The sequence below is a fragment of the Bombina bombina genome, chromosome 4, assembly GCF_027579735.1.
Source record: "Bombina bombina isolate aBomBom1 chromosome 4, aBomBom1.pri, whole genome shotgun sequence".
In the NCBI taxonomy this organism is placed as follows: domain Eukaryota; kingdom Metazoa; phylum Chordata; class Amphibia; order Anura; family Bombinatoridae; genus Bombina; species Bombina bombina.
Genome location: NC_069502.1, coordinates 1,114,461,912 through 1,114,483,293, shown reverse-complemented (window position 1 = coordinate 1,114,483,293; position 21,382 = coordinate 1,114,461,912). Strand labels below are relative to the sequence as shown.

At 37.7% G+C, this 21,382-nt stretch overlaps 1 protein-coding gene across 1 annotated transcript in view; it reads left to right on the top strand.

Moving 5' to 3' along the window:
* LPGAT1 (lysophosphatidylglycerol acyltransferase 1) overlaps positions 1 to 21,382 on the top strand; it is a 429,652-nt gene that overhangs the window by 206,134 nt on the left and 202,136 nt on the right. The window contains exon 4 of the mRNA XM_053712423.1: positions 18,632 to 18,727. Within this exon, the coding sequence (XP_053568398.1) occupies positions 18,632 to 18,727 (96 nt within the window). The remainder of the gene's footprint in view (positions 1 to 18,631; positions 18,728 to 21,382) is intronic.

Here is a 21,382-nt window from a genome sequence, read left to right as displayed (position 1 = left end):
ACATTTGTTGGAGCTTTCGACTAAGCTCAAGGATATGCGCACTCCCACTTTATACTGATGGGAAAACAGTACACTAGGCAAAACTTGGATACAAATTTATTTTAAAATATATAAAAGCGTCACATAAGCCTTGATAACACCACAATATAAGGGTACAAAAGCAGATATGCTGTAATAAATGCTTCAAATCGCCAAACTTGCAAAGAGGTAAATGGATCAGCAGGAGTGTGACCGCCGAAACCAAAACCTCTTTAGTAGCAAGACAGTAGCGCTAAGCCCCCAGGTGTCCTGGCTAGTGTAGAGACGTGATAAAACTCAATATAGAACAGTTCAGTTCCGACGTACGTTTCGCAGGTATGCTTTGTCAAGGAATGTTAGTGCGCATGTCCAAGAGTCCTTTTAAACAATCCATTGATGAGTTTCTGCCAGGTTTGTAGTTACATCCTCCATTTTGGAAGTTGGCATTTAGGTAATTTGTCATTAAACAACTAGTATGTTTTTCAGCTTCTTTCAGTTTTATACATTTTGTTGATATATGCATAGATGTTAAGATGGATAACCAGAATTGGGAAATTATGCATTATAATGTTATAGCATTATACATATATGCAAAACTTCAAAAAACATAATCACATTGTGCCTGCAATTGGTGTCTATACTGATGATATATGTAGGTATATATATATATATTTTTTTTAACCCCTTATTGTGAAGGTATTAGTTATATCTTTTTTAGTTTAAGTGATGTTACTGACTATATGTCCTATGGACCATAATTAAACTACTAGCCTTATTATAAACCTAGTTGTATCGTAATGTTTTCAAAAATAGATTTTATTTGTTAGCATGTGGCATGTTTAAAAACATATATTGTACTTGTATGTGTTTGCGCTGAAAAGTTATGATAGGATGTTGAGGTTACTGTTTCTAACTATGTGTTTAATTTTACATTTGGGGTTCCATATATTGAAAATAAGTTTGTGAAACATTCTAAAACTACCTAGCACTGACAATATGAGTGTGGACAAAAAAATTTAAAAAAAAAAAAAAAAAAAAATATTAAAACAAAAAAAAAAAAAATTTTTATTTTATTATAATAAAAAACAAAAAAAAATACAATTTTACAAATTTAATTTTTTTTTTTTTTTTTTAATTTAAAATAAATAAATAAAAATAAAACAAGACATATATAGCTGTATACATATACATATGTAGCTGTACTTATAAATAACTTTCACAAAAAGTGATGGATTTCAAAATCTTTATTAAGACCATTGGGTATCAAGCTATCCATAATATGGATCCACTTCATTTCCAATTGTCCCAATCTATTCTGTGTGTCTCCTCCCTTCCAATTCAGTTCTAATTTCCTAATGCCCAGAAATTCCAAATCCTTTACATTTCTATTGTGCTTTTTATCAAAGTGAGACGATACTGTATGATTAGCATAACCCTTTTCAATATTGTAAATATGCTCATTCAACCTAATTTTTAGAAGTCTAGAGGTACGCCCTATATAGATTAAATTGCATGAGCATCGTAACATGTAAATTACGTTTTTGCTATTGCAAGTAATAAATTGATCTATACTGTACTCCCTTTTGTTATCTCCAGAAAATAATTTTTTACCGAATTTTGGAGTTTTTTTCATAAATTTGCAAGCATTGCAGAATTGACACTTTCTAAAACCCATTTCAGATGGTAGCAACCAATTTTTTACTTTGTTGTTGTCTACTTCTTTAATACATTGGGATAGTTGAAATTTAAGGTTGGGAACCTTTCTAAAAATTATGTTAGGTCCATCGCCTAAAAATTCATTTAATGCTGCATCTCTTGTGAGGATTCCCCAGTGTTTTTGTATGATGTTCCTAAGTTCTCCACTCTGAGTGCTATGTTGGAAGATAAGTCTATTTGCTAGTTTATCATCAGTGAATTTCTTATTTTTGATTTTATATTTTAATAAATCTGACCTGTCCATGTTGGTTACTTCTTCTATTTTTTCATCTAGAAAATTAGCTGGATAATTTTTCTCTAAAAAACGTTTTTTTAGGATTTGAGATTGAACCTTATACATATCTTGTTCTTTACAATTACGTCTCAGTCGAACGAATTGACCTTTAGGGACATTTTTAAGCCAATGTTTTTGATGACAACTTTCGAGGCTTATGTAATTGTTTACGTCTATGCTCTTAAAAAAGTTTTTCGACTTCAACATTTCATTCTCAATGTATATTTCAAGGTCTAAAAATTCTACCTTGGTTTGACTATAATTCCAAGTTAGAGCTACTTTGAACTCATTTATTTTCAAATATTCCATGAATTCAAGTAATTGGTTCTCACTTCCTGACCATATGAAGAAAAGGTCATCTATGTAGCGATGATAAGACACCAGATAATAATTTTTTATTTTTTTTTGTTTTAATATTTTTTAATATTATTTTTTTTTTTTTTTTAAGTTTTAATATTTTTTTTATTTTTTTTTTATTTATTTATTTATTTTTTTTTAAATTTTTTTAAAAAATTTTTTTTGTCCACACTCATATTGTCAGTGCTAGGTAGTTTTAGAATGTTTCACAAACTTATTTTCAATATATGGAACCCCAAATGTAAAATTAAACACATAGTTAGAAACAGTAACCTCAACATCCTATCATAACTTTTCAGCGCAAACACATACAAGTACAATATATGTTTTTAAACATGCCACATGCTAACAAATAAAATCTATTTTTGAAAACATTACGATACAACTAGGTTTATAATAAGGCTAGTAGTTTAATTATGGTCCATAGGACATATAGTCAGTAACATCACTTAAACTAAAAAAGATATAACTAATACCTTCACAATAAGGGGTTAAAAAAAAAAAAAAAAATACCTACATATATCATCAGTATAGACACCAATTGCAGGCACAATGTGATTATGTTTTTTGAAGTTTTGCATATATGTATAATGCTATAACATTATAATGCATAATTTCCCAATTCTGGTTATCCATCTTAACATCTATGCATATATCAACAAAATGTATAAAACTGAAAGAAGCTGAAAAACATACTAGTTGTTTAATGACAAATTACCTAAATGCCAACTTCCAAAATGGAGGATGTAACTACAAACCTGGCAGAAACTCATCAATGGATTGTTTAAAAGGACTCTTGGACATGCGCACTAACATTCCTTGACAAAGCATACCTGCGAAACGTACGTCGGAACTGAACTGTTCTATATTGAGTTTTATCACGTCTCTACACTAGCCAGGACACCTGGGGGCTTAGCGCTACTGTCTTGCTACTAAAGAGGTTTTGGTTTCGGCGGTCACACTCCTGCTGATCCATTTACCTCTTTGCAAGTTTGGCGATTTGAAGCATTTATTACAGCATATCTGCTTTTGTACCCTTATATTGTGGTGTTATCAAGGCTTATGTGACGCTTTTATATATTTTAAAATAAATTTGTATCCAAGTTTTGCCTAGTGTACTGTTTTCCCATCAGTATAAAGTGGGAGTGCGCATATCCTTGAGCTTAGTCGAAAGCTCCAACAAATGTGAGTAGTCATTTGTTATAAAACAACTACTTCCTCAAAGTGCCATTACAGATTCACACTATGTTGCAATTTTCTGTTTCCTTTTTCATGGGATCTCACTGAGGAATGCTAACAAGCTGAAAAACTCATCCAGAGGACACAGACATATCCTTGATTCAGAACTTTATTTGGTTTTCCTTTTATGATTTTTGTTATCACATTCAGGAGGTGAGATTACCAATCAATATTTTGGAACTCCGTGCAATTTTCAGAGCTCTTCAGTCATGGCCTCTTCTAAAGAGAGAGTCGTTCATTTGTTTTCAGACGGACAATGTCAAAACCGTGGCATATGTCAATCATCAAGGAGGGACTCACAGTCCTCTGGCTATGAAAGAAGTATCTCGAATACTGGTATGGGCGGAATCCAGCTCCTGTCTAATTTCTGCGGTTCATATCCCAGGTATAGACAATTGGGAAGCGGATTATCTCAGTCGCCAAACGTTACATCCGGGCGAATGGTCTCTTCACCCAGAGGTATTTCTTCAGATTGTTCAAATGTGGGGACTTCCAGAAATAGATCTGATGGCTTCTCATCTAAACAAGAAGCTTCCCAGGTATCTGTCCAGATCCAGGGATCCTCAGGCGGAGGCAGTGGATGCATTGTCACTTCCTTGGAAGTATCATCCTGCCTATATCTTTCCGCCTCTAGTTCTTCTTCCAAGAGTGATTTCCAAGATTCTTTAGGAGTGCTCGATTGTTCTGCTGGTGGCTCCAGCATGGCCTCACAGGTTTTGGTATGCAGATCTTTTCCGGATGGCCACTTGCCAACCGTGGACTCTTCCGTTAAGACCAGACCTTCTATCGCAAGGTCCTTTTTTCCATCAGGATCTCAAATCCTTAAATTTGAAGGTATGGAGATTGAACGCTTAATTCTCAGTCATAGAGGTTTCTCTGACTCTGTGATTAATACTATGTTACAGGCTCGTAAATCTGTATCTAGGAAGATATATTATCGAGTCTGGAAGATTTACATTTCTTGGTGTTTTTCTCATCATTTTTCTTGGCATTCTTTTAGAATTCCTAGAATTTTATAGTTTCTTCAGGATGGTTTGGATAAAGGTTTGTCTGCAAGTTCCTTGAAAGGACAAATCTCTGCTCTTTCTGTTCTTTTTCACAGAAATATTGCTAGTCTTCCTGATATTCATTGTTTTGTACAAGCTTTGGTTCGTATAAAACCTGTTAAGTCAATTTCTCCTCCTTGGAGTTTGAATTTGGTTCTAGGGGCTCTTCAAGCTCCTCCGTTTGAACCTATGCATTCGCTGGACATTAAATTACTTTCTTGGAAAGTTTTGTTTCTATTGGCCATCTCTTCCGCTAGAAGAGTTTCTGAATTATCTGCACTTTCTTGTGAGTCTCCTTTTCTGATTTTTCATCAGGATAAGGCGGTGTTGCGAACTTCTTTTAAATTTGTGCCTAAGGTTGTGAATTCTAACAACATTAGTAGAGAAATTGTGGTTCCTTCATTGTGTCCTAATCCTAAGAATTCTAAGGAAAGATCGTTGCATTCTTTGGATGTGGTTGAGCTTTGAAATATTATGTTGAAGCTACTAAAAATTTCCGAAAGACTTCTAGTCTATTTGTTATCTTTTCCGGTTCTAGGAAAGGTCAGAAGGCCTCTGCCATTTCTTTGGGGTCTTGGTTAAAGTCTTTGATTCATCTTGCTTATGTTGAGTCGGGTAAAACTCCGCCTCAAAGGATTACAGCTCATTCTACTAGGTCAGTTTCTACTTCCTGGGCGTTCAGGAATGAAGCTTCGGTTGATCAGATTTGCAAAGCAGCAACTTGGTCTTCTTTGCATACTTTTACTAAATTCTACCATTTTGATGTGTTTTCTTCTTCTGAAGCAGTTTTTGGTAGAAAAGTACTTCAGGCAGCTGTTTCAGTTTGATTCTTCTGTTTATAATTTCAGTTTTTTTCATTATAAGATTTAAACTTTGTTTTGGGTGTGGATTTTTTTCAGCGGAATTGGCTGTCTTTATTTTATCCCTCCCTCTCTAGTGACTCTTGCGTGGAAGATCCACATCTTGGGTAGTCATTATCCCATACGTCACTAGCTCATAGACTCTTGCTAATTACATGAAAGAAAACATAATTTATGTAAGAACTTACCTGATAAATTCATTTCTTTCATATTAGCAATAGTCCATGAGGCCCACCCTTTTTTGTGGTGGTTATGATTTTTTTGTATAAAAGCACAATTATTTCCAAATTCCTTTGTTAATGCTTTTTACTTTTTTCTTTTATCACCCCACTTCTTGGCTATTCGTTAAACTGAATTGTGGGTGTGGTGAGAGGTGTATTTATAGGCATTTTGAGGTTTGGGAAACTTTGCCCTTCCTGGTAGGATTGTATATCCCATACGTCACTAGCTCATGGACTCTTGCCAATATGAAAGAAATTAATTTATCAGGTAAGTTCTTACATAAATTATGTTTTTCCTGGGTTTTGCTCTAGGGGCGGTTACTTTTTTCTCCTACACAGAAACGTGCGCTTTTGCTCTGCTACGCTACACTGTTTCTGGTCGGATATATCATGTGACTTCTGCTCTAACCCATTTAGTTTTCCGAGCGGAGTCACTGGCCGACTTGTTTTCTGTTCCGGGCTTAGTATCTGTTGCAAGGAAGGAGAGTGTTTGCATCGACAAGGGAATTCTCTGCACAGCATTCTCCGTTTGCTGCTTATGCAGTGTGTTTTTTGCGAGGTCAGGTAAGACACCTCAGTACGGCTAAGTTGTAGAGGTCCTGTCTTCGTTAATTCTCTAGCTGGGAGTTTTTTAAGCGTGAGGGTCATAGCTCGCTCTGTTTGCTTATTTTCTCGCTCTGTTTCTTAAAGTGACAATTTCAACTTTATTTTTATGGACATTGATCAAGACTCTGTGTCTTTTAATTCTCTGTTATGCCTTAAAGAACAAATTGTTTTTCCTATGCAATTCTGTGCTGCATGTTTAGCTAGAACTCTTGAATTTAAAGATAGGTTGTTGCCCTCTGAGCCCAATAAAGTCTCTCAGGGTGATGCTGTTCAGGTAATGCCACAGCTCTCTCCTCAAACGTCCCAAGCTTCATTGGTGTCACATGCAGTGTCCTGCGGTTCCTCTCATCCTCCTAGAGGAGTATATTTGCCTGCAGATTTTGCTACTCAGATATCTTCTGTGGTATCTGCGGCATTATCTGCTTTTCCTTTTTTAGGGAAACGCAAGAGGAAGACTAAACATTTTATCAGATGCTAAGGTGTCTGTTTCAGCTGCTAATACGCAGGTTGTCCTTCCTCATAAGTCTGATGGGGAGGATACCTTGGTAGCTTCTGAGGGTGAGATCTCAGATTCAGACAGTATAATTCCTTTGCCTGATACTGAAGAAGTTAACTTCAGATTTAAGCTTGAACACCTTCGTGTCCTGTTGATGGAGGTTTTGGCTACTTTGACGACTCAGATTGTTCTGCTGTTGTCAACCCTAAGAAATCTAGTAAACTTAATAAATACTATGATGTTCCTTCCTCCGTGGAAGAGATTCCTGTTCCTGACTGTGTGATGGAGATTATTTCTCAGGAATGGGAGAAGCCAGGGTTTCCTTTTTTCCTTCTATTTAAAAAAAAAAAAAAAAAAAGATGTGTCCTGTTGCTAATTCTATTAAGGATTAATGGCACATGGTGCCTAAAGTAGAAGGAGCTATTTCTACTCTGGCTAAGAGAACTAAGATCCCTATAAAGGATAGTTGTTCTTTTAAGGATCCCATAGACAAGAATTTGGAGGCTTACTTGAAAAAGATGTATGTTCATCAGGGTCTTCAATGGCAACCTGCAGTTTGTATTGCCACTGTAGCATCTTATTGGTGCAATTCCTTGTCTGACTCTATTTTAGAAGAGTCTCCATTAGAGGAAATCCAGGATAGGATTAAAGCCCTCAATTTAGCCAATTCCTTTATTTCTGATGCTAACATGCAAGTTATAAGACTAGGAGCCAAGATGTCTGGTTTCACTGTATTAGCCCGCAGGGCTTTGTGGCTTAAACCTTGGTTGGCTGATGTTACCTCCAAGTCTAAGCTTTTGGTGCTTCCTTATAAGGGTAAGACTTTGTTTGGACCTGTTCTAGCAGAAATTATTTTTGAGATTATGGGTGGAAAAGGGTCTTTTCTTCCTCAATATTAGAATAGACCTAAAGAACGCCAAAGAAATTTTCGTTCCTTTCGTAATTTCAGAGGTCGGAAGTCTTCCTCTTCCAAACAGGAACAGTTCAAGCCATCTTGGAAATCCAACCAATCTTGGAACAAGGTGAAGCAGTCTAAGATGTCCGCAGCTGATTCTAACTCAGCATGAAGACTCTGCCCCCGGTCCTGGATCGGATCAAGTGGGGGCAGACTTTCCCTGTTTTGTCAAGCCTGAATACGGGATATCCCAGATCCTTGGGCTGTGAACAGTATCTCAGGGTTACAAAATAGAATTAAAATCCTTTCTTTCCAAGGGCAGGTTCCACCTTTCAAGACTAGACTATCTGTAGATCAGGTAAAAAGAGAGGCATTCTTGAACTGTGTTCAGGACCTTTTTTTACCTGGCAGTGATTGTTCCTGTTCCAATAAGGGAACAGGGTCTAGGATTTTATGCAAACCTGTTCGTGGTTCCCAAAAAAGAGGGAACTTTTCGACCCATTTTAGATCTAAAGTGTCTCAAGTATCTCAGGGTACCGTCCTTCAAAATGGAAACTATTCATTCCATTCTTCATCTGGTCCAAGAGGGTCATTTCGTGAAGGATGTGTATCTCCATGTTCCTATCCTCAAGGATCATCACAAATTCCTGAGATTTGCTTTTCTGGACAAACACTTTCAGTTTGTGGCTCTTCCATTTGGCCTTGCCACAGCTCCCAGAATTTTCTCAAAGATTCTGGTTGCTCTTTTGGCAGTGATCAGGTCTCAGGGAATTGCAGTCGCGCCCTACCTGAACTACATTTTTGGTCTTTTCAACAAGCAAACTCTCATACAGAGATCTTGTTGTCTTTTCTACGTTCCCATGGTTGGAAAGTGAATCTGGTAAAGAGTTCCCTTGTTCCAGCTACAAGGGTGGTTTTCTTAGGGACCATTATAGATTCCCCATCTATGAAGATTTTTCTGACAGAGGTCAGAAAAGTCAAAATTCTTTCCTCTTGCATCTCTCTTCAGTCTACGGTTTGGCCACCAGTAGCTCAATCTATGGAGGTTATTGGTCTGATGGTATTTTCCATGGACATCATTCCCTTTGCTTGATTCCATTTGAGAGCTCTGCAGTTATGCATGCTCAGACAATGGAACGGAAATAATTTGGATCTTTTTTAGAGAATAGTTCTAGATCAGTCGATAAGAGACTCTCTCCCATGGTGGTTCTCTCAAGAGCATCTGTCTCAGGGCACATGCTTTCGGAGACCTTCCATGGTGATTGTGACCACGTACACCAGTCTGCTAGGCTGGGGAGCAGTCTGGGACTCTTTAAAGGCGCAGGGTCTATGGACTCGGGAGAAGTCTGCTCTCCCCATAAATATCTTGCAGTTGAGAGCGATTTTCAATGCTCTGATGGCTTGGCCTCCGTTGTCTTTAGCCCGGTTTATCAGATTCCAGTCGGACAACATCATCTCAGTGGCTTACATCAACCACCAGGGAGGAACCCGGAGTTCCTTTGCCATGAAGGAGATGGCTCAGATTATTCAGTGGACGGATGTTCACAATTGTTGCCTATCTGCTATCCACATTCCAGGAGTTGACAATTGGGAGGTAGATTTTCTGAGCAGACAGACATTTCATCCCGGAGAGTGGGCTCTCCATCCGGAGGTGTTCTCCAGGTTAACCCTCAGATGGGGGGTGCCGGAGTTGGATCTGATGGAGTCTCGGCAGAACGCCAAACTTCCAAGTTACGGGTCAAGGTCAAGAGATCCGCAGGCCGCTCTGGTGGTTCCTTTGGTTTTCAGTCTAGCTTATGTTTCCTCCGTTTGTGCTCCTTCCACGAGTCATTGCTCATATCAAACAGGAGAGGACATTGGTGATTCTAATAGCTCCTGCGTGGCATCGCAGGATCTGGTATGCAGACCTAGTGAAAATGTCATCTCTGCCACCTTGGAGGTTACCTCTGAGGAAGGACCTTCTAGTTCAGGGTCCTTTCCTCCATCCAAATCTTGTTTCTCTGAAGCTGACTGCTTGGAGATTGAACTAGTTCTGTCTAAGCATGGGTTTTCTGAATCGTTCATTGAGACCATGTTGCAGGCTCGAAAGCCTGTAATTTGTAAGATTTATCATAAGGTTTGGTTTAAATATCTTTTATTGGTGTGATTCAAAAGGCTTCTCTTGGAGTAGGGTCAAGATTCCTAAAATTTTGTCTTTTCTCCAGGATGGTCTAGAGAAAGGTTTGTCAGTCAGTTCTCTGAGAGGTCAGATTCCTGCTTTATCTATTCTGCTTAATAAGCATCTGGCTGATGTGCCAGATGTTCATTCCTTTTGTCAGGCCTTGGTTAGAATCAGGCCTGTGTTTAAACCTGTTTCTCCTCCTTGGAGCCTTAACCTTGTTCTTAAAGTTTTGCACAAGGCTCCGTTTGAGCCAATGCATTTCATAGATATTAAAGGCTAGATTTCTTTCATGTAATTAGCAAGAGTCCATGAGCTAGTGACGTATGGGATATACATTCCTACCAGGAGGGGCAAAGTTTCCCAAACCTTAAAATGCCTATAAATACACCCCTCACCACACCCACAATTCAGTTTTACAAACTTTGCCTCCGATGGAGGTGGTGAAGTAAGTTTGTGCTAGATTCTACGTTGATATGCGCTCCGCAGCAAGTTGGAGCCCGGTTTTCCTCTCAGCGTGCAGTGAATGTCAGAGGGATGTGAGGAGAGTATTGCCTATTTGAATGCAGTGATCTCCTTCTACGGGGTCTATTTCATAGGTTCTCTGTTATCGGTCGTAGAGATTCATCTCTTACCTCCCTTTTCAGATCGACGATATACTCTTATATATACCATTACCTCTGCTGATTCTCGTTTCAGTACTGGTTTGGCTTTCTACAAACATGTAGATGAGTGTCCTGGGGTAAGTAAATCTTATTTTCTGTGACACTCTAAGCTATGGTTGGGCACTTTATTTATAAAGTTCTAAATATATGTATTCAAACATTTATTTGCCTTGACTCAGAATGTTCAACTTTCCTTATTTTTCAGACAGTCAGTTTCATATTTGGGATAAATGCATTTGTTTCAATCATTTTTTCTTACCTTAAAAAATTTGACTTTTTCCCTGTGGGCTGTTAGGCTCGCGGGGGCAGAAAATGCTTCATTTTATTGCGTCATTCTTGGCGCGGACTTTTTTGGCGCAAAATTTTTTTTCTGTTTCCGGCGTCATACGTGTCGCCGGAAGTTGCGTTATTTTTTGACGTTTTTTTGCGTCAAAAATGTCGGCGTTCCGGATGTGGCGTCATTTTTGGCGCCAAAAGCATTTAGGCGCCAAATAATGTGGGCGTCTTTTTTGGCGCTAAAAAAGATGGGCGTCATTTTTGTCTCCACATTATTTAAGTCTCATTATTTATTGCTTCTGGTTGCTAGAAGCTTGTTCACTGGCATTTTTTTCCCATTCCTGAAACTGTCATTTAAGGAATTTGATCAATTTTGCTTTATATGTTGTTTTTTTCTTTTACATATTGCAAGATGTTCCACGTTGCAACTGAGTCAGAAGATACTACAGGAAAATCACTGCACAGTGCTGGAGCTACCAAGCTAAGTGTATCTGCTATAAACTTTTGGTATCTGTTTCTCCAGCTGTTATTTGTATTGCATGTCATGTCAAACTTATTAATGCAGATAAAATTTCCTTTAGTACTGTTACATTACCTGTTGCTGTTCCGTCAACATCTAATTTTCAGAGTGTTCCTGATAACATAAGAGATTTTATTTTTTAAATCCATTAAGAAGGCTATGTCTGTTATTTCTCCTTCTAGTATACATAAAAATCTTTTAAAACTTCTCTTTTTTCAGATGAATTTTTAAATGAACATCATCATTCTGATACTGATAATGGTTCTTCTGGTTCAGAAGTTTCTGTCTCAGAGGTTGATGCTGATAAATCTTTGTATTTGTTCAAGATGGAATTTATTCGTTCTTTACTTAAAGAAGTGTTATTTGCATTAGAAATAGAGGATTCTGGTCCTCTTGATACTAAATGTAAACGTTTAAATAAGGTTTTTAAATCTCCTGTAGTTATTCCAGAAGTGTTTTATCTCCCTGATGCTATTTCTGAAGTAATTTCCAGGGAATGGAATAATTTGGGTAATTTATTTACTCCTTCTAGACGTTTAAGCAAATTATATCCTGTGCCATCTGACAGATTAGAGTTTTTTGAGACAAAAATCCCTAAGGTTATGGGGCTGTCTCTACTCCTGCTAATGTACTACTATTCCTACGGCAGATAGTACTTAATTTAAGGATCCTTTAGATAGGAAAATTGAATCCTTTCTAAGAAAAGCTTCCTTATGTTCAGGTAATCTTCTTAGACCTGCTATATTTTTAGCGGATGTTGCTGCAGCTTCAACTTTTTGGTTAGAAGCTTTAGCGCAACAAGTAACAGATCATAATTTTATAGCATTATTATTATTCTATAATATGCTAATAATTTTATTGGTGATACCATCTTTTGATATCATTAGAGTTGATGTCAGGTATATGTCTCTAGCTATTTTAGCTAGAAAAGCTTTATGGATTAAACTTGGAATGCTGACATGTCTTCTAAGTCAACTTTGCTTTCCCTTTCTTTCCAGGGTAAATAATCATTTTCGTTCCTTTCCTTACAACAAGGAACAAAAGCCTGATCCTTCATCCTCAGGAGCGGTATCAGTTTGGAAACTATTTTCAGTTTGGAATATATCCAAGCCTTATAGAAACCTATAGCCAGCTCCTAAGTACCTATGAAGGTGCGGCCCTTATTCCAGCTCAGCTGGTATGGGGCAGATTACGTTTTCTTCAAAGAAATTTGGATCAATTCCGTTTTTAATCTCTGGTTTCAGAAACATTGTTTCAGAAAGGTACAGAATTGGCTTCAAGTTAAGGCCTCCTGCTAAGAGATTCTTTTCTTTCCCGTGTCCCAGTTAATACAGCAAAGGCTCAGCATTTCTGAAATGTGTTTCAGATCTAGAGTTGGCTGGAGTATTTATGCCAGTTCCAGTTCTGGAACAGGGGCTGGGGTTTTATTTTATCTCTTCATTGTACCAAAGAAGGTCAATTCCTTCAGACCAGTTCCGGATCTATCATTATTGAATCGTTATGTTAGGATACCAACATTCAAGATGGTTACTGTAGGACTATCCTGCCTTTTGTTTAGCAAGGGCATTATATGTCTACAATAGATTTACAGGATGTGTATCTGCATATTCCGATTCATCCAGATCACTTTTAGTGTCTGAGATTCTCTTTTTAGACAAGCATTACCAGTTTTGTGGCTCTACCGTTTGGCCTAGCCTCAGTTCCAAGAATTTTTTTCAAAGGTTCTCGGTGCCCTTCTTTCTGTAATCAGAGAATAGGGTTTTGGTATTTCCTTATTTGGACGATATCTTGGTACTTGCTCAGTCTTCTCATTTTCGAAGAATCTCATACGAATCGACTTGTGTTGTTTCTTCAAGTTCATGGTTGGAGGATCAATTTACCAATCAGTTCATTGATTCCTCAGACAAGGGTAACCTTTTTTGGGTTCTAGATAAATTCAGTGTCTATGACTCTGTCCTTGTCAGTCAGGAGAAGTTTAACATTGATATCAGCTTGTCAAAACCTTCAGTCACAATCATTCCCTTTGGTAGCCTTATGCATGGAAATGTTGAGTCTTAGGACTGCCGCATCAGATGCGATCTCCTTTGCTCGTTTTCACATGCGACCTCTTCAGCTCTGTATGCTGAACCAATGGTGCAGGGATTACTCAAAGATATCTCTATTAATATCTTTAAACCGATTTTACGACACTCTCTGACATGGTGGACAGATCACCATCGTTTAGTTCAAGGGGCTTCTTTGTTCGTCCGACCTGGACTATAATCTCAACAGATGCAAGTCTTACAGGTTGGGGAGCTGTGTGGGGGTATCTGACGGCACAAGGGGTTTGGGAATCTCAGGAGGTGAGATTTCCGATCAATATTTTGGAACTCCGTGCAATTTTCAGAGCTCTTCAGTTTTGGCCTCTTCTGAAGAGAGAGTTGTTCATTTGTTTTCAGATAGACAATGTCACAACTGTGGCATACATCAATCATCAAGGAGGGATTCACAGTCCTCTGGCTATGAAAGAAGTATCTCGAATTTTGGTTTGGGCGGAATCCAGCTCCTGTCTAATCTCTGTGGTTCATATCCCAGGTATGGACAATTGGAAAGCGGATTATCTCAGTCGCCAAACGTTGCATCCGGGCGAATGGTCTCTTCACCCAGAGGTATTTCTTCAGATTGTTCAAATGTGGGAACTTCCAGAAATAGATCTGATGGCTTCTCATCTAAACAAGAAACTTCCCAGGTATCTGTCCAGATCCCGGGATCCTCAGGCGGAGGCAGTGGATGCATTATCTCTTCCTTGGAAGTATCATCCTGCCTATATCTTTCCGCCTCTAGTTCTTCTTCCAAGAGTAATCTCCAAGATTCTGAAGGAATGCTCGTTTGTTCTGCTGGTAGCTCCGGCATGGCCTCACAGGTTTTGGTATGCGGATCTTGTCCGGATGGCCTCTTGCCAACCGTGGACTCTTCCGTTCAGACCAGACCTTGTGTCTCAAGGTCCTTTTTTCCATCAGGATCTGAAATCCTTAAATTTAAAGGTATGGAGATTGAACGCTTGATTCTTGGTCAAAGAGGTTTCTCTGACTCTGTGATTAATACTATGTTACAGGCTCGTAAATCTGTATCCAGAGAGATATATTATAGAGTCTGGAAGACTTGTATTTCTTGGTGTCTTTCTCATCATTTTTCTTGGCATTCTTTTAGAATACCGAGAATATTCCAGTTTCTTCAGGATGGTTTAGATAAGGGTTTGTCAGCAAGTTCCTTGAAAGGTCAAATCTCTGCTCTTCCTGTTCTTTTTCACAGAAAGATTGCTATTCTTCCTGATATTCATTGTTTTGTACAAGCTTTGGTTCGTATAAAGCCTGTCATTAAGTCAATTTCTCCTCCTTGGAGTTTGAATTTGGTTCTGGGGGCTCTTCAAGCTCCTCCATTTGAACCTATGCATTCATTGGATATTAAATTACTTTCTTGGAAAGTTTTGTTCCTTTTGGCCATCTCTTCTGCCAGAAGAGTTTCTGAATTATCTGCTCTTTCTTGTGAGTCTCCTTTTCTGATTTTTCATCAGGATAAGGCGGTGTTGCGAACTTCTTTTGAATTTTTACCTAAGTTGTGAATTCCAACAACATTAGTAGAGACATTGTGGTTCCTTCATTATGTCCTAATCCTAAGAATTCTAAGGAGAAATCGTTGCATTCTTTGGATGTTATTAGAGCTTTGAAATATTATGTTGAAGCTACTAAGTCTTTCCGAAAGACTTCTAGTTTATTTGTTATCTTTTCCGGTTTTAGAAAGGCCAGAAAACTTCTGCCATTTCTTTGGCATCTTGGTTGAAATCTTTAATTCATCTTGCCTATGTTGAGTCGGGTAAGACTCCGCCTCATAGGATTACAGCTCATTCTACTAGTTCAGTTTCTACTTCCTGGGCGTTTAGGAATGAAGCTTCGGTTGATCAGATTTGCAAAGCGGCAACTTGGTCCTCTTTGCATACTTTTAACAAATTCTACCATTTTGTTGTATTTTCTTCTTCTGAAGCAGTTTTTGGTAGAAAAGTACTTCAGGCAGCGTTTTCAGTTTGAATCTTCTGCTTATGTTTTTCATTAAACTTTATTTTGGGTGTGGATTATTTTCAGCAGGAATTGGCTGTCTTTATTTTATCCCTCCCTCTCTAGTGACTCTTGTGTGGAAAGATCCACATCTTGGGTAGTCATTATCCCATACGTCACTAGCTCATGGACTCTTGCTAATTACATGAAAGAAAACATAATTTATGTAAGAACTTACCTGATAAATTAATTTCTTTCATATTAGCAAGAGTCCATGAGGCCCGCCCTTTTTTGTGGTGGTTATGATTTTTTTGTATAAAGCACAATTATTCCAATTCCTTATTTTATATGCTTTCGCACTTTTTTCTTATCACCCCACTTCTTGGCTATTCGTTAAACTGAATTGTGGGTGTGGTGAGGGGTGTATTTATAGGCATTTTAAGGTTTGGGAAACTTTGCCCCTCCTGGTAGGAATGTATATCCCATACGTCACTAGCTCATGGACTCTTGCTAATATGAAAGAAATGAATTTATCAGGTAAGTTCTTACATAAATTATGTTTTATTAAGCCCATACGGCAGCAAGTTCTCTCAAGAACTTGCTCGCCGTCATTTATCAAGCAGCGGTCACTAGACCGCTGCTTCCTGAGCCTCTTCGCTACCGCTAATCTGGCTGTGATTGGCTGTGCGCGGGCAGGGGGCGGGATTGCATGCGAGCGCAAAATTGCTCTCGTGTGCAATGCTAAATACCTGCGGGTATTTTCGCCCCGCCACAGGCGAGCTGAGGCGTACAGGGGCGCGTATACACGCCCCTGTACGCCTCGGCTTAAATAAATCTAGCCCAATGTTATCTTGGAAGGTTTTGTTTCTTGTTGCTATCTCTTCTCTGCTCTGAGAGTTTCTGAACTCTCGGCTTTGCAGTGTGATTCACCTTACCTTATTTTTCATGCAGATAAGGCGGTTCTTTGTACTAAATTGGGTTTTCTCCTTAAGGTGGTTTCAATTAGGAATATTAATCAGGAGATTGTTGTTCCTTCCCTTGGTCCCAATCCTCCTCCTCATAAGGAACGTTTGTTGCACAATTTGGATGTTGTGCGTGCTCTAAATTTCTATCTTCAGGCGACTAAAGATTTTCACCAAACTTTTGCCCTGTTGGTTTTTCTGGTAAGCGCAAGGGTCAGAAGGCTTCTTTTACTTCTCTTTCCTTCTGGTTGAGAAGTATGATTTGTTTTGCTTACAAGACTGCTGGTCAGCAGCCTCTTGAGAGAGTTATGGCTCATTCCCGGGCTGTCTCCTCTTCTTGGGCTTTAAAAAATGAAGCTTCTGTGGAACAGATTTGCAAGGCTGCAACTTGGTCTTCTTTGCATACTTTTTCCAAATTTGATACTTTCGCTTCGGCTGAGGCTGCTTTTGGGAGAAAGGTTCTTCAAGCGTTAGTGCCTTCTGTTTAGGTCTGCCAGTCTTGTTTTCCCTCCCTATTGATTCTGTGTCCTCTAGCTTGGGCATTGGTTCCCACTAGTAATTGAATGACGTAGTGGACTCTCCATATCTTAGGAAAGAAAACAAAATGTATGCTTACCTGATAAATTTTGTTTCTTTCCGGATATGTAGAGTCCACGAATGTTAAAGGGACATTCAACACCAGAATTTTTGTTGTTTAAAAAGAAAGATAATCCCTTTATTACCCATTCCCCAATTTTGCATAACCAACATTGTTATAGAAATACACTTTTTACCTCTTTGATTACCTTGTATCTAAGCCTCTGCAAACTGCCCCCTTATATCAGTTCTTTTGACCGACTTGCATTTTAACCAATCAGTGCTCAGTCCAGGGTAACTTCACGTGCATGAGCTCAATGTCATCTATAAGAAACACATGAACTAATGCCCTCTAGTGGTCAAAATGCATTCATATTAGAGGCAGTCTTCAAGGTCTAAGAAATTAGCATATGAACCTCCTAGAATTGTCTTTCAACTAAGAATACCAAGAGAACAAAGAAAAATTGGTGATAAAAGTAAATTTGAAAGTTACATTCCCTATTTAAATCATGAATGTTTTTTGGGGACTTGACTGTCCCTTTAAGAATGTTATTTTTGACTAAACCTCAGGCACCGCTGCACTTTTGTGTTATTCCTTTTTCCATTTCCTTTTGGTCGAATGACTGGGGATTATGGGTAGGGGAGTGACATTTGACAACTGTGCTGTGGTGCTCTTTGCCGCCTCCTGCTGGCCAGGAGTGATATTCCCACTAGTAATTGAATGGCGTTGTGGACTCTCCATATCCGGAAATAAATAAATTTATCAGCTAAGCTAAAGTTTGTTTTTATCACTTTATATTGGAAAAGGGGGGCAAAATAAATGAAAGCATTTTGTGTTATAATCTTACTGTCCCTTTAACCCAGATGAAGTATAATGAACAACCAGCTCTGTAACTGAATAAGTCCACATAAATAAGGTGAGCCGCACACACCCTGTCAACTACTGACCTGTAAATAGGCCCTGTAGGTCATTGTTTCTCAATTGGGCTTGATCAATGTTAACGCACAATAGTGCTAATATTGTTGCAATTCCTTTGTAATCTGGGCCTATTTGTTTAAACCTTGCAAAATGACATACTCCAGAGCCTTCCTGTCCAGTGATTGGTGGACTCGTATGTATTGTGCTCCTTGTGGTTTTCTTAAACTGTGTATTTACTCTGCAGGCTTTAAAAATAAAAAAAACTCTAATGAATTGGAGAATTTTCTTTTTTTACACTTTGTTCTTTCATATTTCTTTATATTAAGTCAGTTTATTCAAAACAAAAATCAGTTTAAAGGGACATGAAACCCAAAATTGTTATTTTGTGATTTAGTTAGAACAAGTTTCAACTACCTTCCAGTATCATTTGTTAAAGGAGCAGCAATGCACTACTGGTTTCTAACTAAGTGAGCCAATGACAATCAATATAAATATATTATATATAACTAGGTTCTTTGCTACTCCTGAGCTTACCTAGATAAACCTTTCAGCAAAGGATAACAAGAGAAGGAAGAAAATGAAATAGAAGTAAATAGGAAGGTTTTTTTAAAATTGTATGCTCTGTCTAAATCGTGAATGCCTAATTATGACGTTACTGTCCCTTTAATCTTCCATTACAAGTGAACTATACATTGGAAGAAAGAGTTTGCCACATACACTTTTAACAAAACGAGTTTTGGAGTTTTAATCTCTATTACATTATAAATGCAATAATTTGAATCTTGTTGTTTTGCAGGTGGTTCGGCAAATGATGTGGCTGATGGATCATATATTCAAATACACAAATTTTGGAGTGGTATCTCTTGTACATGGGGATTTCTTTATCCGACAAGTAAGCAGTGCTTTTTTATTTCATAATTCTAATGTTTGTTTTGTTGTTTAGTAAAATATGATCGCCAATTTTAATGTGTTGCAGCAGTGCCGATATAGCATTGATATGCTTTGTTAGGGAGTGATATTTCAATGGACACTATTATAAAATATTTTTCTCCTTAATCTGTTTCAAGCTACTTTATACCTACTGCAGAGTATTCAATGTATGGGAAATTGTTCTTTTGTCCTTATTTTTATATTTAAAATAACTGTTTTTGCTCATTAAAACCATCAACCGTTGTTTAAGGACATTCCCATAAAAATGGGCTACACTTGCAAGTAAAGCAGGCCTGCCTATGTTATCTATGTCTAAACACGCTGCCTAATAGTTATTGTAATGCTAATTATGGCTTGGGGGTTTAATGAGCTCCCCAGCAGGAGATTAATTAGTGCTATTGTCTCCTGTTTACAGAGTATGTTTGTTTATATTTTTAATATAGAAGGTAGTTTCTACAGGCAAAATCAGCAATTTCAAATAACAAAATAAAGACAAAGGAACTGTTTGCTAACAAATACACTACACTGGTAAAATGGATCATTGGCAACACATTAAAGGAGAAAACTTTGTTCAATGTCCCTTTAATGTGAAAGTAAATTTTATTTAACAATATTAATGCAATGGATAACTATTATATCAATAAATTGAGTCGCTAAGTTTTTTTATTTTTTTTATTTGTTTTTATTTTTAATATTTTTTACATTTTAATACCATTTCGTATCTTCCTCCGCCTCCCCGTTCATTTCCTGCTTCTGTTTGCTTACACTTAAGAGCGGTCCCACCTGCTCTTATGTGTTCATGCATGCGCTTTCTTGTGAACTAAAATTTATTGCGCACGCGTGGTTAGTGCCGATGCGGCTTAGTGGTTCGTTGTTTCCCTTTTGATTTCAATGCACATGCGTGTCTCATGGATGCGCTTCTTGACACAGAGTAAATTCAATGAGACACTTATGCGCAATTGAAGGTGGGGGCGTATAGTGTAGTTTTCAGACGCCACTGGGAGACGAATAGAAATAGTGAAAGGGTTTTTTTTTTTTTTTTTTTTAAAGTGTTTTTATTGAGGCAATCAAAACAATCACAAAACAATTACAAATTGAAGGGCAACATCACAAGTACAATAATGCAAAAGACATTGGTTACATAGTGCAATACACCAACTAGTAGGGAATCACATCTCGCCTAGCCGGTTCCAACTATTACCCTTCAACATTGCACCTCATTTTATTTTTATATCTGCGTAGTGTCCTCAATGTGACAGAGATCCACCCAAGGGATCTGAAAACTAGAAGATTATAGTTGAGGACACATCATTAATACAGTAATACCATATAGAGAGATGAGAAAACTGCCGACATTAATTGAACCCGCTTAAGCAACTTCAAATAATATTAGACATTACATAAAATAAAACATTGACATGTATGGAATATAAGCAGTATAGAAATACAAGTTGGTCAGATGTGGATGCAAAAAACAACATTTTCACCAATCTTTCTTAAAATAAAACATGATATGGAAAAATGGGCAAAATTTAAACTCACCCTGACCGGTAAAATTAACCTAATTAAAATGTTGCTGTTTCCCAAACTGTTATACTTAATGCAAAATCTACGGATCTTAAATTATATAAATAAGCGTGCACCCAATTTTTGTGGGCCAAGAAAAGACGGGCTATATCACTTAAAAAACTCTCTTTTTCTAGAAGAGACGGGGGCTGTGCTTTACCAGATATTGAGACTTATAACTTAGCCTGTATCGCGAAGATTGCATTGGATTGGCTAGCAAAGACTGACCATTATTCGGTTTCACCTCTGGAAGAGATTTTGGTAGCCCCATACTCTCTCTGCGCTCTGTTGCATACTACTATCGACAAATGTCCTCATAAAATTAAACAGTTCCCGGCCATACAAATGGTAATTAAGGCATGGCAAAAGATTCTTGTACAACTAAATATACCAGTAACCTACTCAAAACATCTTCCTATTCAAGGAAACCCTAATTTTACACCGGGAATAGAATCTAAAATCTTTAAAAACTGGGCAGCGAAAGGACTAATTAAGGTAAATCAACTGATAGAGGATGACTTGGAGATCTGTAAGTCTTTTTCTCAAATACAACAGGAATTTGAGTTACCAAGCAAAGAATTTTATGCATACCTGCAAATAAGACACTATCTCCAGGGAACATTACAGTTAAATATAATGGTAGAGACATGGGATAAAATGGACCCGGCCATAATTCTTTTTAAGGCAGGGAAGTATAGTATTTCAACCATCTACAAAATAATTAATAGTACGTATGGACAGCGTAATATTGAAAGAATAGCAGACAGTTGGCAAGTTTCAACTGAAAAAATTCAGACTAGCTTTAATCTGGTAGACAGAGCAACAATTGCTTCCTCGTGGAGAGAATCACATACAAAAATTATAAATCGCATCTATATTACACCTCAAGTAAAGGCTAGATGGGACAAAACACTGGCACGTTGTCACAAATGTAAAACTATTAACGCCGACTTAGATCACTGTTTTTGGAGCTGTACAAAAATTAAAAAATTCTGGTTTAAAGTAACAAATTGGGCAAGCAAAATAAATCAAAGCAAGATACAATTTAATG